The 27878-nt window shown below is 42.0% G+C and overlaps 1 protein-coding gene across 5 annotated transcripts in view; it reads right to left on the bottom strand.

Annotated features, from left to right (window-relative positions):
- The window catches only part of GRIP1 (glutamate receptor interacting protein 1), a 492217-nt gene that overhangs the window by 14744 nt on the left and 449595 nt on the right, over nt 1-27878 (bottom strand). For 4 of the 5 annotated variants that reach the window (XM_084810562.1, XM_084810565.1, XM_084810564.1 and 1 more), the window contains exons 15-20: nt 21135-21204; nt 20734-20879; nt 13741-13885; nt 10469-10608; nt 8514-8699; nt 418-574 (exon numbers count right to left, since the gene is read on the bottom strand). In XM_084810562.1, coding sequence (XP_084666688.1) covers nt 418-574; nt 8514-8699; nt 10469-10608; nt 13741-13885; nt 20734-20879; nt 21135-21204 — 844 coding nt within the window. Of the gene's footprint in view, nt 1-417; nt 575-8513; nt 8700-10468; nt 10609-13740; nt 13919-20733; nt 20880-21134; nt 21205-27878 lie in introns of all 5 variants that reach the window. The other variant, XM_084810561.1, reaches the window with a different exon arrangement.

The following is a 27878-nucleotide window of genomic DNA, read 5'->3' as shown; positions in this document are numbered from 1 at the left end:
ACCATGTGGAAACTGTAACTGCACCATACAGATAATGAAAAATCAGCCCTAAGCGAGATGCAGGTGATGTGGATGAAGCTGTATTAGGGAAGGGATCACATCCTATCAAATCCAAAGGAGGGGACACACACGGTTTTCATCTTAATTTTTTCATTAATATCAAGAGTCAATGGCCTATCCTTTCATGCACATAAATTCACCAAGTGCACATGTCTTGCCTTCAGCATCATAACCTTTCATGGATGTCACTAACCTAACTTAATAAATCTCATGCAGCATAAACTGTAAACATGAAATGTCTTAGTAGTTAGAGGACAAGTTGGGCAACTGAATATTTTGAGCCGAGATAGGAGGTATATCAACAAAGAGCTTTGCTGCCGATGCAAACTTAAAATGGGTATCTGGCAGAGAACTTACCTGCTTGCTACCGGTTTATCCCATTCATCATCACTTAGCCCTGTATCATGGAAGGGGTTGGTGCGGGGCCGGCTGGGAGGGGACAAACTGCCCCTTTGTTTTGGACTCCTCCATTCAAAGGTATTGAAGCTGTATCCTGAAGTCTGATAATTGGGACCTAAAATATCAATCATATATTTACAACTGCTGATGTTTTAAAATAATAAAGCTATGTAGTACTTCCCCTATGCAATGGGCTGGATCCAGAGTAGCGCTTAGCAGAGTTCTGCTCACACTAGAGAAAGAGGCAGGAGGCAATCTTTACAATTCCTCCTTCCCTCTCTGCCTCCTGAAAAGTTGCTCTGGAGGGCTGGGGATCCCCTGGAGCAGCAGGAGAGGTGGCCCAGAGGGCTGCAGGGGGAATTGGCAAAGATTGTCTCCCTGCCCACTTCCTTCAGTGGGCTGCTGGATCCGGGTGCCTTCTGTGAATGGCAGGAGCCCTTCCATTCACAGAATAGCCTGTGATCCAATATCACGTGTTTTACAGTACAAACCTTTACATGTCTACTTGGAAGTAAGCCACATAGAATGTAATGGAACTTGCTCCCAAGTACGTGTGTATAGGACTGCAGCCTTAAAGTCTTTTACTTGCTCTTCTAAGAACTACGTGATTTAAGCCGCTATTTTCTCCATTTTATAGATGTAGGCTGTCAGAGTAGCCCAGAACTAAGTCAATGACACAGCACTTATTTGACCCCTAGGACCAATTATGTTATTCACTGAGCCTCAAGTATATACCTCACCTTGCATTCCCAACTGGTGAAAATTCTTATTGGTATAAGCCATGATTAGGGTATTAATCTATCTAAACTGTGCTTTCAATTATGCAAATTAAAAGATTCATGGAAATTAACTAAAAATCACATATAAAGTCTCCATGGAACTAGTAAGGCACACACTCAAAATTTGTTTTCCTCTGTACCCATTTTAATATCTCTGCTGGTCACTTTCACTTCTGTAAGTCGTAGGCTCTAAGAGCGATGTTATATACAATTGAGAACATCAGTGCACTTTGAAATGATTACTTTCAAGTTCTATTGTTTACAGCTGATGCAGAATCAAAATGCTCTGGATTAATGGGACCTGATATTCTCAGCGCAATGTAGCTAAAAGCAAGAACTGCATGCTAGAGCATCTGAAAACACAACTTATGACATTTATAGTGGATGCTCCGGATGCTCCGGATGACAGCTGTTATTACCTGCTTCTACTGATTTGCTTTTGGAATAGGTATCTGAGGTAACTGAGAAAATTATTGTCATTTTACAATTACTTGGCAAAAAGATTGAGTTTTGAAACTTAGGGTACACCTGCATGGTAACTTATCACATTACTAGTTTGGTGCATTAGCATATTATTGGCAAATGAAAAATGCAAGTGCCTTATTTATTTATTACGTTTATATCCCGCCTTTTTTTCCTCCCTAAGAAACCGAAGGCAGTTTACATGATCCTCCTCCTCTCCATTTTATCCTCACAACAACCCTGTGAGGTACGTTGGGCTGAGAGTCTGTGACTGGCCCAAGGTTCTCGTACTACAAGAATATATCCTGTTGTGCTGATTAGTCTGCAATCATTCTATATGCATTGTGAAATGGATTATCTAGATCCATTTCAATCAGGCTTCAGGCCTGGTTTTGGAACGGAAACTGCCTTGGTCACCCTGTGGGATGATCTCTGCTGGGAGAGGGACAGGGGGAGTGCGACCCTGTTGATTCTTCTGGACCTCTCAGCGGCTTTCGATACCATCAACCATGGTATCCTTCTGGATAGGTTGTCTGGGTTGGGAGTTGGAGGCACTGCATTACAGTGGTTCCGCTCCTACTTGGATGGCCAATTCCAGAAGGTGGTGCTGGGGGATTATTGCTCTGTGCCATGGCAATTGTGCCACGGGGTTCCACAGGGCTCTGTTTTATCCCCTATGCTGTTTAACATCTACATGAAACCGCTGGGGGAGGTTATCTGGAGGTGTGGGCTGAGGTGCCATCAATATGCGGATGACAACCAGCTCTACCTCTCTTTCTCATCAAATCCAGGTGAGGCAGTGGCTGTTCTGAATCAAGGCCTGGGCACGGTAATGGACTGGATGAGGGCCAATAAACTGAAACTCAATCCAGACAAGATGGAGGTACTGTTAGTGGGTGGTTCGTCTGCCCGGCTAGGTGATATTCAACCTGTTCTGGAGGGGGTTGCACTCCCCCTAAAGGATCAGGTTCGTAGTTTGGGGGTGCTCTTGGATCCAGAACCGTCACTTGAGGCACAGGTGAACTCAGTGGCATGGAGCACTTTTTATCAGCTTAGGCTGGTATACCAACTACGCCCTTATCTGGACAGAGATAGCCTAGCTACAGTGATCCATGCTCTGATAACTTCTCGTCTGGATTACTGCAATGCCCATACTGTTATACGTGGGGCTGCCTTTGAAAACGGTCCGGAAACTTCAGCTGGTCCAAAACAGGGCAGCAAGATTGTTAACAGGGACTGGCCTAGAGCTCTTATTACGCCAGTTCTTTTCCAGCTGCACTGGCTGCCAGTCCATTTCCGGGCCCGATTCAAAGTGCTGGTGTTAACATACAAAGCCCTTAATGGCTTGGGGCCAGGTTACCTGAAGGATCGCCTCCTCCCATATGTGCCTGCCCGGACCTTAAGATCATCGTCAGCAGCCCTCCTCCATGAGCCCCTGCCAAAGGAAGTGAGGCAGGTGGCTACTAGGAGGAGGGCTTTTTCTGCTGGGGCACCCTGGCTCTGGAATGAGCTTCCTAGAGAGGTTCGCCTGGCACCTACATTGTATTCCTTTCGGTGCCAGGTGAAGACCTTTTTATTCTCCCAGGCATTTTAGCATTTTAGCTTTCTGAACTTTTAGCTTTGCTGTTTTAAATCTGTATTTTAAACTCCTGCACTGCTGCTAGGTTTTATTGTGGTTGCATTGTTATATTGTTATATATAGGTTTTAATGTTCTATATATTTTAAATTGTTTTATTGTGTGCTGTTTGGTTTTAATTTTTGTGAACCGCCCAGAGAGCTTTGGCTATTGGGCAGTATAGAAATGAAATAAATAAATAAATAAATAAATTGTGGAAGGTAAGAGACCAGTGCAAGTTGAAGTTAATAGTAGCTGTGGATTGTAGGGGTCAGATATGTATTTGCTGGACAGCCAATTCCATTAAAAACAGCCCTGCAGGTATGCTTTTAATGCTTTCAGCATTGCTAAGGTGGAGCTACAATGGAATGTGGCAAAATATGAACATAGCAGTACTGTATTTTCTCAAACTGCACTGGAGAAATGTGGGGACACGAGGCACCTGCTGGAACACTGCAACCAATGGAACTCTCCCAGAATAATTCACTTCAACTGGGGACCCCTTTCTCTCTTTTTGAGACCTTGAGCAAGAACAACTGCAAGCAACAGTGAGAGGAAGGGGCAACTCTGCTCCTGTCTTTCATGTCAATGCTTAGGGCAACCAAATGGGCAGGCCATTTTGCCAGGAAAGAGAGCAGGTATGAGGGGAAGAGAATAGCATTTCTGCTAAAATTTTTAGTAGCCATTCACCACAATCCACAGACTCTTGCATGGGTTCTGTGAATCTCTCTACTTACCCACTGAACAGGAGAGAGTTGGGATGTGGATCCTGGAAAGCAGAGTAGACTGCAGAATTGGGAGTTTGGTAAAAATCTAGATTACATGGCAATGTATGGGGCTATCCATTGTTGGACTCAAATCATGGTAAGGTAACCAGAAGAACTTACAGCACTTCTTTCTATGCTGTACTTGCCCTACTGATAACATTCTTCTTAATGCCTTTATCAAGTTATCACCTTTAGCAAGTACTAAATTGATCTTCATTACACAGGTTGGAAATCCAAGAGACAAGGACTGAACTTGGATTAAGCTGAAGGTTCAACAAAAATCAGCCAGTACTCTAAACTGAAATGGAAACAATAAGCTGAGAAAGGGAACTTCATCTTATATAAAAGTATGGGCTCTCAAACTATTATGTTCAGAGCCTATTATTATCAGCAGCATCATTATTATTACATTTATATCCTGCCTTTTTTCCTCTTGCAAGGAATCCAAGGCAGCTTACATGGTCCTTCTTCTCCTTTCCATTGTATCCTCACAACAACCCTGTGAGGTAGGTTAGGCTGAGAGTCAGTGACTGGCCCAAAGTAACCCAGTGAGCTTCTTGGCTGAGTGGGGACTAGAACCTGGATCTCCCAAGTCTCAGTTTAATCACTACACCACACCGGCATATAGTTACACATATAATCAGAAAGATTCTAGTCATGAACATGTATGCCACCATTTGTTGGCCTTTTAGGTGTCAAAAGATTCTTTGTTATTTATTGTAATTGTAATTGCTCCTTTTCTTCTTCATCTATAACAACTTAAATCTAGCATTCCTGAATATGGGTAACCAGAACTAGACACAAATATGATCTCAATTCCTTGTACAAGGGTACTAATACTTCCCTAACCCTACTTGTCTATGGCATCCAGGAATTAAATACACTCTATTTGCAGCCACATCACATTAGTGGCTCATAGTTATCTTGTGACCAATCAATACTCTACAATCTCATCCCTCTTCTGCCTTTTCCAGCTGATGAGTCACCAGGGCAGGGGGCAATAATAAAAATGCTTATAGCTTGCCCTGTCCCATCCTCCAATGCATGACCTTATACTTGTACTATTGATTTTCATTTCTTTTCTATTATTCTGGCCAGCATGCTGCAGTTCTACTGACCTGAGCCATGATGTCTACTGCCAGCATTGATGGTTTGCTGAGCATTCCTTGGGATCTTACAGGCTACAACTATTTTCATTTTAGAAAATATTCACAGTTCAATATTTAATTAGTTTTTCAGATAGGTGAACAAATGGGCCTACAGGGAGTTGTATGTGATTCATGTGCTGTTTACTGTCACACAAACTAAATGATAGCTGCATGCTGAGACTTCCCTTCATCAGAAGCGACATGGAATGACAGCAGAACAGTGAGTTCTGGCACACAAATCAAAAGAAACCAAATCACTACCCTTTAAAATTAAATATAAAACAATATTGTGTATTTGTAAATTTCAAGCTGTAAAACTGCTTTAAAAAGCAAGATTAACTACACTAAATCTAATAAAAATGAAATCTCTAGATATATTTGCAAGCAATCAGGGATTTGTCCTGAAATAAAATTAGACATCCAGCATTAAAAACGGTGCTTCATTTTGCTACTGCTTTAATAAGCAATGGCGTTATTTACACTTGAGACAAAGTAATTTGTGGTGAAGCAAACTTGAGATAAAGCAACAAAGGTAGGAAATGCAACCTGTTTTGCCTCTATAGCCTGTTTTAACGATATGGAAGGAGAAAAGCTACAATAAAATTTGACATCTTTCTTTCTTAAATGGATAGGATTGAATGGATTCCAAAAGAACAAGGTAAAAGAGAAAATGACAGTTGCTTCAATGTCAAGATGCATAATAGATTAAAGATAGTCATTGAAACTGATGAGCCCAAGTCTACCTAGGTGCCAAAAATGGAGAGAGAATTCTTTACTTCGTACAGAAAGGAAAAAATATTTCACACTAGCTGGGAAGAGGAGCTGATCCACATTTGCCTATCCACTCCCCTAAAGAGAGACTTATAAACGGATGTAAATAGGAAGGTCAGTTCATATAGTTACCTGCTTCTTCATGTGAATAATGTGGCCCATTTCCACAAGATCATAAAAAGAGCACTGCTGGATCAGACGAAAGATCTATATATCCCACCATCTTGATTCCTACAGTGACCAACTGGAAGCTTATTGGAAGGCCACGAGAAAGGCAGGAAAGAAACAGCCCATCCCTACTATTTGATCCAGAAATTCCCCCATTGTTTGCCCTGCAGAGCTTCACTGCCTCCTTTGAGTGATTGTGGCTAACAGCCATTATTGGACATGAATTTGTCTAATCCCCTTTTAAAGCCATCTAAGCTAATGGCCATGGCCACATCTTGTAACACTGAATTGTGCAAGTTTACTATTTACTGTATGAAGTAGCATTTTCTTTGTTTTTTATCGAATATACTACCCATCAATTTAGTTGGGTGACCCCAAGTTCTAATATTATGAGAGGGTGAAAAATCTACTTTGTCCACACCATTCATAATTTTATGAATTTCTGACATGTCCCATCTTGTCTTTTTTTCCAAATGAAGCCATTCCTTGGGATACTTCTCCAACCACTTGATCCTTTTGGTTGCCCTTTTCCATACCTTCTGCAGTGCTAAGATATCCTTTCTGAGATGGGACAACCACAAGAACACAGCATTTCAAATGCAACTCCACCACAGATTTATAATAAAGCTATTATGATAATGTCTGTTTTATTTTCAGTCACTTTAGAAATAATCACTAGTAAGGAATTTGTCATTTTCACTACCGCACATCCAGCTGTTTTAATTGAATACTCCACCACAACCACAAGACCCCTTTCCTGGATAGTCACAGCTAGTTCATTTCCTATTTGCATGTATGTGAAGTTAGGATTTTTTTTTGCCCAAATTTGCATTTAATATTCATTCTTTCTCCACTTATATTGAATCTCATTTGCCATGTTATCATTTCCTCAGTCTGGACAGATGGGTTTTGTAGCTCTTCAGAGCCTGCCATACAGGTGCTCAAAATCATGTGGAGATACAGAAAGGTGGAACTGGACTGAAAACGGATATATCCACAGCAATTCCCTTGGTCATGGTGGCTGGAGAAGTGCTTCTTTTTGCTCAGGGAAACTGCTGTTGGGGTGTCTCCATGCACAGTCTCGTTCCCAGTTTTGTGTCTTCAGATGATCATGTGGCAAAGAATGGGCTGCATCTCCTTGCACAGAGAAGAATGTCACTGGGCCGGTTTGTATGATCACAAGGTGGTTATTAAGCCATGATAGCTTGTTAACCACCTTGCGTGTACCGGTCATGTGCCAGCTGGATTTACATAATTACTCTCACTGGTGCAGCTTGTTGTGATGTCCAAACCTGGCAAAGGTGAGTGGCTTGTTAATCCATGGCCTGATTTAGGGTTGCTGGGTGTTTTGTTAAGCCCAACCCCCCACCAGTGATGGGTTTGGCCATCACAATATGCCGCACAGGGGAGGGTAATTATGTAAATCCAGCTGACACGCGACCAGCACGGCTTATTAATCACCCTGCAATTGTGTGAACTGGCTGGCTGTGTGAATGAGTCCAAGAGTACAATTGAAGGAATGGGTAGAGTTTAATGGAAGGAAAACATTTTTCTTTGGATCAATGAGCTCTCTCTTTGCTATGTAATAGTCATTGTGCAAATCGGTGGCTTGATATCCCAACTGAAATGATAAAACATTTTACTAATTTTTTTCAACCAAGGATGTTACTTTTAAAACCAGCACTTCTGTGTCTCAAAGTTACATTGATACTTGAATGACAATGCTTAAAATAATGATCAAATACTATAAAGTAACCATGAAATTTCACAGGGGTAAAAGAAAATCCATTCTTCTTTTCCCTCAAACCTTTCCTAAAACCAGTTATTATTCTGAATACCCCCTGACAACTTAATATCAAGGGATGAAGGGGAAACAAAAGGGTAACACATCACTGAATAATCTCTTTATGGTCCCCTTTGGCAGTTCACAATAAATCTTTACCATAGTCAGCTTAAAAATCACAATGAATGGGCCTCAGATGTTCAAATTAATGAACACCTTCAATGTGTTCTGCATCTTTTATTAATCTAAGCTTGAAGGATAAACCCATTTAACTGTGGATGAGCTATGGACTCGCCATTCAAACAACAGTAACACCAGTAAAAAGCTGTTAGCATATTGATATATGCGTAAAAACCTGTCATAGTGTCACGAAAGAGCAAGACCAAGGTTAGCTGAATGCAAGAGGTAGCACAGTGTGCTAAAGTGGGCCATCTTAAGAAGAAGCATGCAATATAGTTGGAGGGGCTACTGCCTCCGGGGCATAGCAAAGTCAGCTTCAAAGGTCTTTCCCCTAAACGGTTTCCCATATTAGGTATGCCAGGTGAAATACATTACCCCACCTTGACTTCCATAGCTGTTATCCATTCCAGAGCCATCCCAGGATTCCACAGCACTATCTACGCTTGGAACGGTAGTGGAGTATATTTCTGAGAGTTTGCCTGGTTTCTGTGTGGTGGCTGCATCATCTTCAGCATCACTTAATTCATTTAGGAGACCAGAGGCAGAAAACCTCTTGGGGCTCGACGCTGGTAGGAATTAAATGGCAAGAAGAAGTATTATACACTGGTTGTAAAATCAAATATATATGCAGCTTCATTTGCATGGAAGGGCATTCTGACCACAATACGCTCAGACAAAGAGGGTGTATACAGATAACCATTTCTATGGAGCAATGGAAGTGACTCCTTCCTTATTCCTATCCTTGGCCCACAGGCCTGATGGAGTATCAGTATCGTCGTTTCTGTAGATACATAATGGAGAAGGGAGCCCTTTCCCATATTTCAAATTCTATCTGCTTCCCCAAATACCATTCAGGACCAGACAGATCAAGCAGCTTCTGGTCTTGTCAGTTTCACTCAGGAAAGACAAAGAAAAATCCCTCAAATTGGGCGTGGGGGCACTGCTGCTGGTGAGTCTGGCATTGTTGGTTTTGCCTTTTAAAAGGGTCACGTGAATATTTATATGTATATGCAACCATCTTTTCATACACTACATTTAAAATACTGAACTGAACATTGGGGGGTAATATGGGTATGTCTGTGTTACTGTGTCATCATGGATACGATCTAATATTTGCCGGCAAAAAATATACGAAAAACATAGACATGTTTACTGCAGCGCCAGTGGCCATTCTTTTGGAGCAGGCGTGGGAACCTAATCTGGCCTGTGGAGGCTTGGACTCCCTTCATGAGGCTACGGGGGGGGGGGGGGTGAAGGCTACCAGAGGCTTGGGGAGAAGGCAGGCAGAGGAAGCCCCTTGTTATCGCCGATCCATGATCAGAGATAACCAGAGGATTCCAACTGGGAAGAGGAGCAATGCACTTGGATGAGCACTTCCTTCATGCACCACTTGCCATCCTGCTTGGAGCAATGTTCAGTGCACAAAGGGAAGGGACATTGCTGGCTCTTGCAGTCGCCATCCCTTCTCTTTGCATACCATCCATTGCCCCAATTAGGACAGTCACCAGCACACAAAGGAGGCACCTGGCTGGTTTAGCTTCACCTGCCCCGCATCCTCACCCAACGGGAAAAGGCATGGGGAAGGCAAAGCACTGGGTGGATGATCCATCCAGCACGTTGGACATTTGCTTCTGTGTCCCTGACACACCCCTGGAACAAGGGAAGAAGTGGAGGTGGCATAGTTTATTTTCATTAGAATCACTTTAAGGTGGGGGGGCAATGGAAAAGGAGGAAAAAGAAAAGAAAAGCACTGCTTCTGCCTTCCTTCTACCCTGCTAGTACCAGCCCAGTAGGGCTTTGGGTAAGGCAGTTCCTTTGCCTTTGGATTTCCCTGCTCCCACTGCTAAGATTGCTGTTAAAATCTCAATATACCCCATCCCTAACTTTTCTTTTTTCTAGGCTGAATATGCTCTGTTTTTTTTGGGGGGGGGGTGTTCCTTATACGATTTGCTTTTTAAAACTTTTCGTTGCCATTGCATCCTTTCCAGTTCGCCCACATATTTCATGAACTGCAGTGTTCAAAACTGACCACAGGAATCCAGATGAGTCATACAATTACTTCTTAAAATTTGTATGTGACACTGCTGTCATAAAGCAAAAAGGAGGTCACTTTGTGCAACTCCATCACATTTTTGGAGTATTTTCAGGTTGAGGTCTGCAACAACACCTACATTCTAGAAAGTGTTCTTTCTAACCATTCTTGTATCTGTGTGTTTGCTCTTGCATTCCTATGTATACATTTACTAAGAGTCAAATGCCATTTTCATGGATACAGGTATTTAACCTTTGTTGATGGTGTAGACAGGGAATCTGTATAAATACCTGACACACTCACCATCTGTCTGCTTTTTGATTTTCAAGGTGACTGTCTCTCCTGCCATCTGTAACAAATGTATGGCTTCACTCAAAGGTTTTCCTTTCAGGCTGCTGCTATTTATTGCTAAGATTCGGTCTCCGATATGAATTGCACCCGTCCTGAAACATGAGTTAAATAAAACATGAAAAGTTCAGTAAAAAAGAGAAACTGGGCCAAACATTTAACATATAGGAGACAAGCAAAAGTGTCTTCAGTTTTTCTTTCATTTTCACATTTAATTTAAAATGTAAGATTAATGGGAACTACTTATAAATTCTCACCACTAAGCCTACATGCATCAGGCTGTCTGTTTTTCAGAGCTAGTGGCAGAGCTGATCCACACCAACAAAGAACTCAGTCTCATTCAATGTGGCAACGTGGTTTGGACCTGCAGATTTAAGGGGCTTGCTGAAATTCCCTTGTTAATACCCTTAAATACTAGATTTTATTTTAAGAAAATCTTGATGAAGTTTTCCAGTCAAAAGGCAAATGACAATGGCAAAACGCACAACCATTTAATATTTTTATATTGCTGGGGGAAAGGAATTAAACAGGAATTAAACAGGCCATAACTTTATTTAAGGGATGTGTTAGTATGGAAGAGGTAGTTATAACCCATACTGTTGAGATGCATAGATAGCCAGCTGAGATCATCATGGCACAGATCAGCTCACCCTGATAAATGAAATACACATTCCCCTTGTGAGAGAGGTAGGTGTGAGGTAGGCTTTCCACTGGAGCTGTCAGTAACCAGTGTGGTGTAGTGGCTAGAGTGTTGGACTGAGAGTCGGGAGATCCGGGTTCTAGTCCCCACTCGGCCATGGAAGTTCACTGGGTGACTTTGGGCCAACCACAGTCTCTCAGCCCAACCTACCTCAAAGGGCTGTTGTTGTGAGGATAAAATGGAAGGGAGGAGGAGGATTATGTATGCCGCCTCAGGTTCCTTAAGGAGGAAAAAAGGTCGGATATAAATGTAATAAATAAACAAATAAATAAATATCCCATTCTAATTATAGTTCTGGCTGGGCCAAAATACCCCCCCGCCCCATTTTGCAGCTCTATTTTCAGGGGTGGGGGTGGGGGGGGTGACATTGGGAGGCAATTCTGGCAATTTTGAGGGGGTTGGGGGCATATTATCCTGTGTAAATTGCCATATTCTTCTATGTTCTTGCTTTCTGTATCAAAAGAGGGGTTTGCACAACCCTCCTCACGCATTCGTAAACTTATGAGGGGGAAGTGGGATTGCATCCACTGTCCACAACCACTGCATGCCAATGCAAGTATGGGCCCTGCCGGCAGTACGTTTGGCAGTGCGCTCACATCGGGTGCATGGCTGGTGGGTACAATCCCACTTACCACACTTGGTGAATGCATGAGGGATGTCATGTGAATCCCACATAAGGTTGCTAACAAATTTACCAACTACAATTGTCTTAAGCTGCGGACAACAGTCTTCCAGAAAGGAAGAATTTCAACAGAGGCAACTAGCCCAGAATACTTTCTATAAGCTTGATAGTAAAGTACTCAGCCACTCCTGAAGCTGTCACCTACAGGTGGGCTGGGTCAAGGGTCAGCACCATGGTGCCTGAAGGCACCAATGCGCCTTCAGACACCTTCCTCTGCACCCGCCAAGCTGCCCTCCCCCTCCCATTTGCCTGATGGATACATGGGATGTGTGTGTGTGTGTGTCTTGCTCCGTGTGTGTGTGTGTGTGTGTGTGTGAGAGAGAGAGAGAGAGAGTGTGAGAGAGAGCACGCACAAATCATAGGGGGAATGACTTGGCTGGCAGAAGAGGGGGCAGGGGAGAAAAGCGTTTTCTTTCCTGTTGGCACTGAAACTTGTGGGTTCAAAGGAGTTGCTTAGTGGGTTGGGGGTCAGACCCCACCTCTGCCTTTTACTCAGTCTTCTGGGCAGGTTACTTTTCCATTGTGACTAGCCACGCCTCTCATGACAGCCATTTTGTGGAGGTGCCCAGGATAGTTTTTGCAAATTGCCAAGCGTGCCCATTGGCCCAAAAGTGTTGCCTACCCGTGGGCTAGGTCCTCAGCCAGACTCCAAGATGTTACACTACCAACAAAATATTCTCGTCTAGTTGGGCAGACACTAGAATTATGTGTGAATTAATGGGAGAGTGCACAGAAGGAGAAAAGCTCCCTTACTGCTTTATTAACTCTCTCGCTAGATTACATGGATCTGTGAGAACAAGAACTCCTAGAACTTCTGCCCTGAAATGCAGCCTAGAAATATTTTAAATAAAATAAATAAAATAAACATGCAGGCTCTGATCCTCTCTACAGTCACATACCACCATTTCCTGGGGGCAAGCCTGGCTATTTCAGGAAGCTAGAAATAACCACTCCCTCCCTCCCTCTCCCACACACACTTTCTCTACCGTCCCTGCCACACACAGTACTTTATCAGTCTGTTAGAAAAGCAAACAACATATTTAAAACACACACAAGTTGATAATGTCATCACACAACAAGCTGAATCTACACATAGCAGTTTTACCATTATCATACTGCAATGATAATTATTGGTGCACATGACACCAATGGGCACCAATAGTTATCACTGCACTATGATAATGGCAAAACTGCTATGTGTAGATTCAGCCTGTGAGCCAAAACAGACATTACTTTAAAGGTGTAGCTTAGCTATATTTTTCTCTCATTTTTACTCTAGAGTAGGAGTAGGGCGTCTGATCTAGTTCAGGACCCTAGCATGGGAGTAGGGAGGGTTTAACCTCCCCTCCCCACTATGAGCCAGATCTGGATTGGGGCCGTACGCCTGCAATTTCTATAGTGATCCATTTGCTTTACTGACCACTATTTTGCAATAGAAATTGAAGGCATGGGGGTGGGGCAATCTGAATTGGGTCTATTGAAGGCATGGGGAGCGTTAAAGCCCACCTATCTCTCATGCTATCTTGTCATGATTCAGGTTGGGTCTCCCTGAACCTACTCTAGAGTAGAAATGAAAAGTAATGTCTATTTCAGCCTGAAACAGAAAGTTTCTTCAGGTGATTTATGATGACAATAACCCTTGCAATATCATGTTCTAGATTTAACAACAGCCTCATAATATACACCAACAGAAAAAGATTGGAGTTCATTAAGGATTCATTTGTGATAAATTGTGGGAAATCTACAGATACCTAAGGAAGAATTATTACATATGACTGAATGAATTGTTACACATGAATGAACACAGTAAATAGCAGAACTATGAATACCTTTATTTCAATTTACCTTTCAGCGAGTCCGCCTTTAGTAAGACTTGAAATGATAATGGGATCAAAGGGCTCTTCAGTACCAGAAATAGTGATCCCAAGAGGCCCTCCGTACCGCTTGAGCTCGACAGTATAAATAATTGCTCCTGAGCTCTCTTGTTCATCTGCAATACATGCCAAGAGGATGCAATTGGTCTCTTATGAAAGAAGGAATGAAAAGAATAATACGTTCAGAAAAATGATCAGGAATCAGAGCGCGCATCCTCAAAGTGTTACATTTCAGGTACATATCTTAGCCACTATTATATTCTATGCTGAATCCTATACTTGACCTCGCTGGCAATAGCAGCAAATCTCCTTCCCATTTACTGAAGTGAAAGTAGGATTTTAAACCTGGTAAGAGCTCTGTACATACATTTATCCTGATGCATTTGCCTTCCCAGATGCAACTGCAAGGCAAAAGTGTGGTACCATTTATCCGCTAGGTTATTTTCTGATGTCTTTAAAAGAGGTTTCAGCTACCAAGTTAGCCCTATGCAGGCATTTGCCTGCTCACATGTAGGGCAACAGTGTAGAGGGGTGGGTGGGTGTGCACATAAGCCTCAATGTCCCCATGCTCCAGCCTGTCAAGGTAGACCTTCGCACATTGAGCGCAAAGGCCTGTAAAGGGCTCTGTAAGCACATTCAGCTTACAGCTGGGAAAATGGGGATGTTGGGGGCCCATGTCCATCACCACACATTTGCCCTACATGTGAGAAGGTGAATGCCTGCGTAGGTATGCAGAAAATCTAGATTCAAATGTTGAGCAAATACTTCTCTACGTGCAAATTAGGACAGTCTCCTGAATGTTTGAAGTAGGCAGCTTTGAATATCTTCCTTATTATATTGCTGAGGGGCAGTAATCTGTATGGATCACCATGGTGATCTATAGTGAATGAATAATTAGGAGTTACTTGCTCTAGAAAAGAAGGAAACGGTGATGCAGCACGGAAGTATTCAAGGCCCACTGGTCCACTACAGAAAAAAAAACTTGGCTTTTTAAACTTGGTCTGAATTAATTATTTTCTATGCTGTTTTTATTTATTTGTTAAATGAAAATCCTACCTTTCCACCAAACGGTGCTCAAGGAGACTTAAAAACAATCCAGATATAATTAAAAAATAAAATGTAAGAAACAGCAATAAAATACAACACACACACACACAAATAAATAAAAACAAGGCAGATAAAACATCAAGAAAAATCAAGAAAAACCACCACTACAAAAGAATGACCATGTATTTACAACTCAGCTTATGGGCCAAAGGCCTCACTAAATAAAAATGCATTTGCCTGCTGGTGAAAGGTCATCAGAGGTGGGATTAGCCAGGCATCCCTTGGCTAGGAGTTCCAATGCCTGGGAACAACCACCAAGACCCTCTCTCAAGTTCCCGCTAAATGTGCATCAGATGTTAGTAGGACAGACAGAAGGGCCTCTCCCAACGGTCTTAAAGCCCAGGCAGGTTCATATGGGTCTTTCCGATAACCTGGTCCGAAGTTGTGTAGGGCTTTGTTGATCATCACAAACACTTGATTTGTGTCAGGAAAGGGACAGGTAGCCAGTGAAGCTGTTGTAAGTTGGGAGTCTCATGCTCCCTAAACCTGACCTGGACAATAGTCTAGGCCAACAGCCAAAGCGTCAAAGAGACCCCCCCCCCAGTGCCACCCTCTGAAACTGTGCCTTCCAAGCCTAAGCATAGCCAGTCAGCCCAAAAGGATACCATGGCTGAGGGTACTGAAAGCTGCAGAGAGGTCAGCAGAACCAGCAGGGATGCACTCCTCCATGTCCAGTTCCCAACAAAGATCATCAGCAAAGGCAACCAAAGCTGCCTCTGTCTCATAATCAGGCCTGAAACTGGATTGAAATTGATCTTTGATTGATTGATTGCATTTATACCCCACCTTTTTTCCTCTTGCAAGGAACCCAAGGCGGCTTACATTATCCTCCTCCTCTCCATTTTATCCTCACAACAACAACCCTGTGAGGTGGGTTGGGCTGAGAGTCTGTGACTGGCCCCAAGTCACCCAGTGAGATTCCATGGCCGAGTGGGGACTAGAACCTGCATCTCCCAGCTCCTAGTCCAACACTCTTGCCACTACACCACACTGGCTCTCCAAGATAATCTGCCTCCTCCAGATGCTCCACACTCTTGAGCTCCTCGTCCAGGAATAGAATATTGGGGACTATAAAGTTTTCAGCTGTTGCAGGGGGTAGGGGCGGTTGGTCACTGATTTTATTGTTTAATGTTCCTGTTTAGTTTATATTGATTGATTGTTTTAACCTATGTTACTGTGAGTCTCCTTTATGGTCACTGATGGAAAGGCAGGATATAAATAAAATGTCAAGAAAATATTAGCATTTCTGTATAAGGAAAAATAAATGAAACCTTCATGTAAACTGTCACTTGGAACAATTGGTTGTGTATGTATTTCACTGTATGTACAAATGGTGTACACATAATGAAAAACTTGCTAAAATTGTGGCTTCACAGCACATATGCAAGCAGTGGAATGGACACTTGATTTTCTACACAAGGGATTGCATGCTTTTTCATAAACAGAATTCTTTTCCTTACAGGAAAAGTGCAAACTATGAAGCATCCATGAAGAAAGGAAGACAACTCATGCATACTTCTAATAAAGATAGAGAATATTATTTTGGGGTGGGGTGGGGGTGGGAGAGGAAATGATCTGGATTCTAAGATAAGCTAACTTAAGGAAGTCGGTGGAAGGAAAATTTCCCCTCCCTCCTCCCTACACCCTTACTGGAGCTGCTTTTCCATGGCTACTTTCCATAGCACTCCTATTATATTTAAAGGCCTGCCTCTATGTGAGTGGGGCCAGTCAAGTCACACTCCTGATCTTAGCCAGGTGACAATTGTGCAGTAAGGACCTACTTAACAGGTCTAGTCCACATGGTGGTGAGCCTTGAAACCTTACAGCAGTGCTGTGTGATGAGATCTACAGAAAAGCAGCTTCCATGTTAACGAACGCAATGCCTAAATGGCACATTGGCTTCACTGATGTCAGGGGCGTCAATGCTGTCAAATTAACTTCAGGTTGAGTAACTGGACTTCACTGGTTTGCAGACTGGATTCATCTAATTCATCTAATCTAATTTCATGGTTTCAAATTTTAGAGATCTCTGAATGTGAAAATGGAGGGCTTTGTTGTTGTTTTACTGAGTTTGATATTAATGACTGCACAGGCATTTGCATGTCATTTGTAATGTGGGACTAATTTGAACAGTCCTCAATCTATTGCCACACTAAATAGTTCACATCTGTGCTAATTATATACTACTCTCCCTAAATGCTGGAAAGATAAAAGCAAGGAACAGTACAGATAAAACTGATGCTATGACCATTCTGCTGTGGCTGACTGAACTAATTGGTCCATACTCTGGGACCAGTCCTGTGGCTTTCCTAGTCCTGAAGCCCGCTCGGGGGACTAACAACATCCAGCTCTAGTCAGAATGCTTTCAGCAGTCATTCAGAAATTACTTCCATCTGGGCCTCTCCAGACTCTGAGCATTTCTAAATTTTGGATAAAGAGCAGATTAGAAGCTCCAGGCAAGTCCCACTTCACAAAAATGTAGCCCTCGTTTGTTTGTTTTTATCAATACGGTTAAATAACACGTAGAAAAGACTTGCGCTTTTCTTTTCTCCTTTTCTTCTTCCCTGTGTTAAGGGACTTCTGGCTCCATACCTGCATTCAACATAGCTGCATTTCCCCTTCACAGAAGGCTCAGGGATGATGGGACTGCTATAGGTATGTATTGCTTCTTCTCCACAGTCCAATGATGGGGTTTCTAGTCTGAGAAGGTACCTGACTATTGCCTACCTTACAGAAATTTCCTTGAATTATATGCAGAGTAATATGCCTCACCATGAACCAGTGCAGGCCAGCAAAGAGACATGCATGACACAGCCTGTCTATTTTTGGCTATGTAATTATTAATTTATCTAATTTTTGCTTACTTACATGCATGAAACCTTTACTCTTTAAATATAGGATGATATGAAGAAGGGAGGGGGAAACCTAAAGGAGAGGGAATGGGGAAAGGGACAGTGGAAGGGGTTACTGTTTGTATTGTACTGGAAAATGGGGGAATCTAAAACATTGTTAAGAACCACCTCCTTGCTCCCCCATTACTGGAGGAAGGCTCTTCCCCCCCCCCCTTCTCACTGCTCTGCTTCTCAGGAAGCCAACCTTCTGATTTCTGCTTCCAGTCTCTCTTTCCTCTCTTGCTTACTTTCTTCTGGCTTTAAGCTGAGCCAGTTGTCCCCCCGCCCCCCATCTAGTTGCAGCACTGGCTCCCCGCCATGCCACTCTGGCATTCCTTTCCACATGGGCAAGGTGCCTGGTCCTGATGTTCCCCATTCCTTTCTCGATGTTGTGAATACCAGACCCAGAGCCCAGCATATATGACAACGGAGCAGAAGTATGGTGTGTGTGTGTGTGTGTGTGTGACACTCCCACCCCAATAATCACTTACACTATTTTTTCTTTAGATTTCATGGAACAAGGATTCATTACATTAAAGCTTTTTCAAAAATAATTGATGACATCTGTTTATGGGCTTGTAATTAACTGAAGTATTTTTTATTAATATAAACTATACAGCAATATTCGTTTATGACAATTCTAATCAGTCTTTGTACCCAGATTTAAATAGGATCATTTACTAAGCACACATAATAGATGGATTACATCTTGCAGATCTTAATTGTTAGTCATGTAGTTACACACAATTCACCCAGTAGATAAAATAAACGTTTTTAATCTATGTAACATATTAATTTAGCAGTAGAATTAAGAAGCTAGTAATTATTAACTTCTATAATTTACACTAAAAGATAAATTATCAGGTCTTCTAATCATCAGAAGGCCATGGATGCTGCTTCTGCACAAGCATAGACTAGGATGGATCATAATAGTTACTAGGCCGGAAACAAATGAATAGATTAAGGGTCATGGAATCATGTAACATTAATTCATGCTGACTATTGGTGCTTATGAATTGGCCTTTTGGACTGAAAACCATTCTGATTATAATATGGAAAGTAGAAAACATCTTCATAGCTTTCTGTGTAGGACTCTGCTACCAGGCAGCAACTTCAGAGAATATAACTAAAGAGAATCTTAATTAGAAGAAGGAAAATACTATTATGAGGTTTTGAACTAGGGCAAAATTGTGAAAGTGGATCGCCTATAGCCCTCTTCAGGCATTCTTCCTACCATATTCAATAAGGGGGTGGGGCAGAGCATTCAATGAATGCGGTAGAAGAGGAGTGCTCCACCCCACCCCCTCTGTCATCGCATCCATTACCCTGTATGTGTGGAGGGAAACAGTCTGAACAAGAGAGCCTCCTGTATCTGTGGAGCTCTCCATGCAATTAAGAACCCTGACTTTCCAGACTCTTGTTCAGACTGTCACCTTCCACATGTACAGGGCGATGGATGTGATGATGGAGGGGGGCCAGGCTGGAGCGCTCCTCTCCTCATGCATTCCTTGAACACAGTAGGAAGACACCTGAAGAGGGCTTATTTCTGTAACAAAACTGAGGGTTCAGACCTCCCAAAGAGATTAGCCCTATTCAGGCATTCCTAATCTGGGGAAAGTACACATGTGAGGAGGGAGACTACACTAGCTCTGTCCCTGGCATTGTTGCTGTCTTCACCCTATACACATGGAAGGTGACTTTCTGAAGAGGAGAGCCTCCTGTACTGTGGAAGCTCTCCACACAATTTTGAACACTGATTTTCCAGTATTCTGGATTGTGTGAAGAGCCCACATGGATACAGGAGACTCTCCTTTTCAGAAAGTCGCCCTCCATGTGTAGAGGGTGATGAGAAGGGAGCAGGGCTAGCATCCCCCTCCTCATGTGTCTACCCTACACAGATAAGAAACACTTGAATAGGGCTATTCTCTTCTTTCTATGTCTAGGAGTCTGATTATCCTCACCCTTGCTAAAAAGAACTGATATTAAATGAGAAACCAAAAAGGGCTGATAGTAAATGACAGACCAAAAATCACACTGAATGTATTTGTATGGTAACAAGAGTGTGTAACATCACTGTGGGGAAATGTATGGCTTGGAACAGGGGTGAGCAGTCTTTAGGCTTTGGTTTTTTTACTTTGTTTTTTTACTAGAACCCCAAGGTTCTAGTAAAACCTTGCACCAAAGCCAGGTGCAAAATAGTTATATGAGGAATGGGAAAAGATATATATTTAGAATTAAAGAACATTTGCCTTTGAGCACACTCTTGGCACAGGAAGTTGTTGTTTGTATCAGAAACTGAGTTCACAGTTCGAATACAGTTCCCTGTGGGACCCCACTATTCCCTCCATTGGGAGTGTGTTCGTTAACCAGTTACTTCTAGTTCTAGAGGAGGTAGGACTTGATGCTTTGACTGGGATTTCAAGAACAGAGATTTCTTTTTGAATGAATGTAGCATCCTCTGAAAGAGCTGAGCCAAAATTACATCTTAAATTCTGGGGTTAACATTTCTGCTTGGAATTCAGAACACACAGTGAAATAAACATGTAGGGTTAGATCCAGATTTAGTCATGCTAACAGTAGATCTATTGAAACAATGGTACAAGTAAGCCATGACTAACTTAAGTTCAATTGATTTCAATGGGTCTATTCTAGGTATGACTAAAACTGGATCCAGCCTATATGACTCAAGCAGTGATCAGTCATGGACCAGTGATAAGATTTTAGTCTTCCAGCATCTGAAAAATATGCTATTGTTGCATACACCTTGGAAGTAAGTCTTGGAATACAAAAATATTCAGGCTATATTGAAACATGCTGATTACCTTATCTTGTATATATAAAAATGGTAAATTTTAAGCATATCCATCTATAAACGTATCCATCCATTGACTATGCAAAACATATTGTATTTAAGAAACATTTTAAGTGTAAATAAAAATGTTTTTAAACCAGCTCACTGTGAATACCAGAGTTATCTTCATCTTTGCGAATTTTTAGCTTTACAAGGTCTTCACAATGCTGCAGGATTTGAACAGCATCTTCCATGGAACAGTTGTCCAGTCGAATATTGTCTATGGCAAGCAATTTATCACCTAGCTCTAATGTTCCAGTTCTGTTAACAAACAGAATACATTATGTGACTTAAGAATGCTGTCTATACCGGTATCCATGCAACTGTATTTATTTATATATTTATTTATATGGGGGGGGAAAGATTTTTGTTTTACAACCTTAGAGTAATGGAGATTAAAAGCACATTACTCCAGCTGAATGATTCACTTGATTTAGAAATGTGGATCATTTTGAAATTCAGAGAGTGTAAGAGTAGCCAACACAGTTACCTTTTTGCCAACTTGAAAGCACTCACCTGTGAGCAACACTTCCCTTCTTAATATCTGAAATAACAAGAGGGTCCCCTGGTTTTCGACTAGATGGAGCTGAAATAAACAATACACAAATATATGCAAATTAAAATTTAAAATAAATCTCCATAACTACATGTAGCACTTTCTAATTAGTATTAATGTTTTTATTTATAATATTTACACATGAACTTTCACATGCTAGAAGATGCTTGCAGTAAGGAAATGCAGGGTGTATGCGGATTTCAAGGGTGCTGTCATAGGGTATATTGGCTTTTATATGTTATACTTTTTGCTATGCCATACATCTGGTTTGTCCTGCAGATACTTATGTGGCACAGTTAGCTTTCATGGAGACGTTTCATTTAAAACGGAAAGATTTAGCAATATGTATGGACGAGGACTTCTCAGATTTTTAAACAAGTAATAACTTTGCCTAGCTGATTCTTGACTCAGAGGTTACCATAAGGCTTCACAATTCAGATGGAAAACATGAACTTTGAAATTTCTTCTTATTCTATTGCTGAGTGAGAGAATGGAATTATTTTCTTAAGCATCATGTTGGGCCAGAAGCATCAGAAGGGAGCCCTCTGTTAACCCCCCCCCCCCAGACATTGCAAATGTACTGCAGCTTTTACTGCAAAGGGTTGTTTGAAATGGCATCCATCACACTCCCCCCCCCCCCCCCGGTAATGAAAGAACATACCTCCCAGACTGTTATTTGAAAAATACTCCATTCTTGCATTTAGGATAGATCAACAAGCTTATTTATACACATGCATACTCAGAAGTTAAGTCTTACTGCATTCTCTGGGGCCTACTCAAGGCCAACCCAAGACATTTTGCAGCCTGATGTGAAGAAGCAAACGCTGTCCCCACCCAGGTCAAGTTGCATAGTGCCCAAAGCCAGCCCAGTTATTTTGGTACTTGAGACAGAAGAACCCACAAGAACCTCTCCCTGGAGGTAAAAATACAATAACAATAAATTAAATAACTAGCCATTTGCTGCTCCTTCATGACACCCAAACTCTGCTACCTGAGACAGCTGCTTCACTGTGCCTGATGGTAGGGCCAGCCTTCTACTTACTCCTACAAGTGCATAGGATTTCAGCAACAGACACATATGTGATTGATAAAGACAATTTAACTGTCTAGAGCGGCACAGTTTCCTGGCAGTACAGTCCACTTAATATAGTGGGACTTGCTTTCATGTAAACATGGGTAGGATTGCACTGCAAGACTCTTTTTTCCCTAATATTTTCCGATAGATGGTTTTACACTCTTATATGCCAAAAAGTATTATGGGCTTTTAAAACACTTTAACTGAAGCCATATGAGCTTTCTTTTATGTGTATTGCATATGAACCATATCTTGCAAATACAGATATGAAAAATACTGGATTTAGCGGCTACTAAAATTTATCTCCATAGCTCAAGTGAAACTACTTTTATTTTTCATGAGTATATGTCTCTTTGCAGGAAACTATTATTTTAATATTCCATTAGCACATATATCTTTTTTGACAACTTTCAATAACTTTTTCAAAATAGTTGTCTATGATAAAGCAGCTCACATTATAAAAATTGATTTCTTAAAAATCTATACTGCATTTCTCTGTTTAAAATCGATAGAGATAACAAACAAATTAAATTAAATTGTATTCCTTATATCTCTTAAAGGCTGCTCTCCTAAATATTCTTTGTTAAAACCCCTCTGTTTTAAATATAATGGTACTATATGTTTCATCCCCTTCATGGATCACTGCCTTGTTGTGGCGAAGGGGCTTGCGTAACTCAGTGAAGCCATAAGCTATGCCGTGCAGGGCCACCCAAGATGGACAGGTCATGGCGGAGAGTTCTGACAAAATGTGGTCCACTGGAGAAGGAAATGGCAACCCACTCCAGTTTCTTGCCAAGAAAACCCCATGGAACGTATCACAAGGTTAAAAGAGATGACGCCGGAAGATGAGACCCTCAGGTCGGAAGGTGTCCAATATACTACTGGGGAAGAGCAGAGGGTATTTCCAAGTAGCGCCAGAAAGAGTGAAGCGGCTGGGCCAAAGCCGAAAGGACACTCAGCTGTGGATGTGTCTGGTGGTGAAAAGAAAATCCGATGCTGTAAAGAACAATATTGTTTAGGAACCTGGAATGTCAGATCAATGAATCAAGGTAAGCTGGAGGTGGTCAAACATGAGATGGCAAGATTGAACATCGACATCTTGGGAATCAGTGAACTAAAATGGACAGGCATGGGCAAATTTAATTCAGGTGACCATCATATCTACTACTGTGGGCAAGAATCCCTTAGAAGAAATGGAGTAGCACTCATAGTCAACAAAAGGGTGGGAAAAGCAGTACTGGGGTACAATCTTAAAAATGATAGAATGATCTCCGTACGAATCCAAGGCAAACCATTCAACATCTATGAAGACCTACAACACCTTCTAGAACTAACAGCAAAAAAAGACGTCCTCTTCATCATAGGGGATTGGAATGCTAAAGTAGGAAGTCAAGAAATCACCGGGATAACACGCAGGCATGGCCTTGGTGTACAAAATGAAGCAGGACAAAAGCTAATAGAGTTTTGCTAAGAGAACACGTTGATCATAGCAAACACTCTTTTCCAACAGCACAAGAGATGACTCTACAAATGGACATCACCAGATGGTCAATATCAAAATCAGATTGATTACGTCCTTTGCAGCCAAAGATGGAGAAGCTCTATACAGTCAGTCAAAACAAGACCTGGAGCTGACTGTGGCTCAGATCATGAGCTGCTTCTTGCAAAATTTCGGCTGAAATTGAAGAACGTAGGGAAAACCACTAAACCATTCAGGTATGACCTAAATCATATCCCTTATGAATATACAGCGGAGGTGAGGAATAGATTTCAGGGATTAGACCTGATAGACAGAGTGCCTGAGGAACTATGGGCGGAGGTCCGTAACATTGTTCAGGAGGCAGCAACGAAATCCATCCCAAAGAAAAAGAAATGCAAGAAAGCCAAGTGGCTGTCTGATGAGGCTTTACAAGTAGCTGAGGAAAGAAGGGAAGCGAAAAGCAAGGGAGAAAGGGGAAGATATATCCAACTGAATGCAGAGTTCCAGAGAAGAGCAAGGAGAGACAAGAAGGCCTTCTTAAATGAACAATGCAAATAAATTGAGGAAAACAACAGAATGGGAAAGACTAGAGATCTCTTCAACAAAATCGGAGATCTCAAGGGAACATTTTGTGCAAAGACGGGCATGATAAAGGACAAACAAGGCAGGGACCTAACAGATGCAGATGAGATTAAGAAGAGGTGGAAAGAATACACAGAAGAACTATACAGGAAAGATCTGAATGTCCCTGATAGCCATGATGGTGTGCTCACTGAACTTGAGCCGGACATCCTCGAGAGTGAAGTCAAGTGGGCCTTAGGAAGCATTACTAACAACAAAGCTAGCGGAGATGACAGTCTTCCAGCTGAGCTATTTAAAATCCTAAAAGGTGATGCTGTTAAAGTGTTGCATTCAATATGCCAACAAATTTGGAACACTCAACAATGGCCACAAGACTGGAAAAGGTCAGTTTACATTCCAATTCCAAAGAAGGGCAACGCCAAAGAGTGTTCAAACTACCGCACAATTGTGCTCATTTCACATGCCAGCAAGGTGATGCTCAAAATCCTACAAACTAGGCTTCAGCAGTATGCGAACCGAGAACTACCAGAAGTACAAGCTGGGTTTCGAAGAGGCAGAGGAACTAGAGATCAAATCGCCAACGTTCGCTGGATCATGGAGAAAGCAAGAGAATTCCAGAAAAACGTCTATTTCTGCTTCATTGACTACGCTAAAGCCTTTGATTGTGTGGATCACAACAAACTGTGGCAAATTCTTAAAGTGATGGGAGTACCAGACCACCTTACCTGTCTCCTGAGAAACCTGTACGAGGGTCAAAAAGCAACAGTAAGAACCAGACATGGAACAACCGAGTGGTTCAAAATTGGGAAAGGAGTACGACAAGGCTGCATATTGTCCCCCTGCTTATTTAACTTATATGCAGAGTACATCATGAGAAATGCTGGGTTGGATGAATCACAGGTCGGAATTAAGATTGCTGGGAGAATTATCAACACCCTCCGATATGCAGACGATACCACCCTAATGGCAGAAAGCGAAGAGGATCTAAAGAGCCTCTTGTTGAGGGTGAAAGAGGAGAGTGCAAAAGCTGGTATGAAACTCAACATTAAAAAAACTAAGATCATGGCATCTGGCCCTATCACTTCCTGGCATATAGAAGGGGAAGAAATGGAAGCAGTGACAGATTTTACTTTCTTGGGCTCCAAGATCACCGCAGACGGTGACTGTAGCCATGAAATTAAAAGACGCTTGCTCCTTGGGAGGAAAGCTATGGCAAACCTAGACAGCATAGTAAGAAGCAGAGACATCACCTTGCCGACAAAGGTCCATCTAATCAAAGCTATGGTTTTCCCAGTAGTAATGTATGGCTGTGAGAGCTGGACTATAAGGAAGGCTGAGCGCCGAAGAATTGATGCTTTCGAACTGTGGTGCTGGAGAAGACTCTTACGAGTCCCCTGGACTGCAAGGAGGTCAAATCAGTCCATCCTAAAGGAAATCAACCCTGACTGCTCATTGGAAGGACAGAGACTGAAGCTGAAGCTCAAATATTTTGGCCACCTAATGCGAAGAGAAAACTCTCTGGAAAAGACCCTGATGCTGGGAAAGACTGAAGGCAAAAGGAGAAGGGGACGGCAGAGGATGAGATGGCTAGATAGCATCACGGATGCAATGAATATGAACTTGAGCATGCTCCGGGAGAGAGCGCAGGACAGGAAGGCCTGGCGTGCTATGGTCCATGGGGTCACGAAGAGTCGGACACGACTGAACGACTGAACAACAATAACAATATGTTTCATATCTCATTCAAACGGCTTCAGCTTTTACAAAAGCACGAATCTATATTGAAAATCAGATTACAATCCTCAGTCCACTGAAATGAAATGGTAATATTGCTTTTAATTTCGGTGTCTACTTGATAATAGATCAATGGCTCAATATTAAAACCTGCTCCAGAATAAGCAGATACACCAAATGCTGCTCCATGCAACATCCCAAATTATAATGTAGAATCAAGAATATGCTGATGGTTATGTGAAGTTATGTGCTCAATGTTAGAAGGTGGAGCTTTTTATCATATTCCTTCCCTTCTTTTAGATCTAAAGACTGTTAAATGAAAGCCACGTGGGAAATATTTTTGGATGGTATGCTAGTGGCAACAAATGCTTTTCCTAATAGGCCATATCCGCCCTAAAACTCATCTTGAAACAAGGAATGGAAGGGTGTGAATCTTTACCCAAGCTTCATGCTTGTTTGTGTTTTGTTTTTTTTATACCTGGGCGTAGCATGCAGTCCCATTAGTTTCCCGCCAGCTTCGGGGGGTGGCATGGTGAAGTGTCCTTTCCTACTCTTTCGTCCCTTCACATTATGTGAAGTCTATCTGAAGGATTTTTTGACCTATTGCCTTACACTTCCTTACACTGAATATAAGATCATTCGCCATTTTGTTACCCATTCATCTAGTTTGGAGAGATCCTTTTGGAGCTCCTCCTGAATAATTTGCTGCATTCTGCAAACTTGGCTGTCTCACTTCTCACCGCAATTCTAGATAATTTATGAATAAATTAAGTAGACTGGTCCCAATACAGTTTCTTTGGGAGCCCACTATTTACCTCCATGTATATATACATGTGTGTGTGTGTGTTATAAACAAATATAGCATCATGCAAACAACAAAAAGCATCAACATTATCTAACATTCCCACAAAATATAATTCAGAACAGCTAGCTAGTATGTCATTAAGGCAAGTGAAAAAGCACAGCAGTTTTCGAGTGTAGACCAGGATGGGGAATCATTTTCAGCCCAAGTGCCAAATGCAATATGGGAAAGGTCTTGGGGGCCACATTCCATCTGTGGGTGGGGCCAAAGGCAGAGCAGGCAGGATCCAATGTGATCATTACCATTTTAAGTCTACTCAGATGTACGTGGACCAAGGCATCTGCATGTCTACTCAGAAGTATGCAGGACTGAATCACTCAGTGGCACTTTCAAAGAGCATCCCAGTTACTAAGCTTCTCCATATCCACTCACAAGTAAGCGGGTCTCCTTCCTGCAAAATGCACGCCAGAGTTCTATGCAACAGCCCTCCTTCCTGCAAAATGCCCAGCTCAAAATCATTGCATCAGCTCAATACATGGCAGGGTATTTAAGGGTTAATTTCTTTTAAATGCCCACTTATATCCAATCAGTAGTGAGAAATAATAGCAAAAGAAGCTTGCGGGGGGTGGGGGTCATTTGGGGGCACCCCTGGAGGCTGCATCTGGCCTGCAGGCTGGAGGTTCCCCATCCCTCCCTTAGGTCTTCATCTCTCATCACTTCATCTGTCTGATGCCCTGCCAGAAAACAGCAGTTCAAGCAGGGGTATCTGTTCAATATATTCTGCTGTGAAGACCGATGCAAAGACTTTGTTCTGTTTCTGTTCAGTCTCCTTAAATTCCATCAATTTTTTTCCCTCCTTTGTCATCTAGTGATCCCAACAGCTTCCTTGCTGGATTTCTTCTTCTGATATTGTTTTTCTTAATGTTTCTTGCAATATGCTTCTCACAGTCTCTTTACCTGCCTTATTATCTACTTATATTTGTTTTGTCAGAATTGGTACTCTTTCATATTTTGTACTGCAGCAGGAATTC

The sequence above is a fragment of the Heloderma suspectum genome, chromosome 7 (genome assembly GCF_057233095.1).
Source record: "Heloderma suspectum isolate Gila_16-S chromosome 7, 16-S_ref, whole genome shotgun sequence".
NCBI lineage: Eukaryota > Metazoa > Chordata > Lepidosauria > Squamata > Helodermatidae > Heloderma > Heloderma suspectum.
Note: the sequence above shows the minus strand (reverse complement) of the source record. Positions and strands in the feature narration are given on the sequence as shown.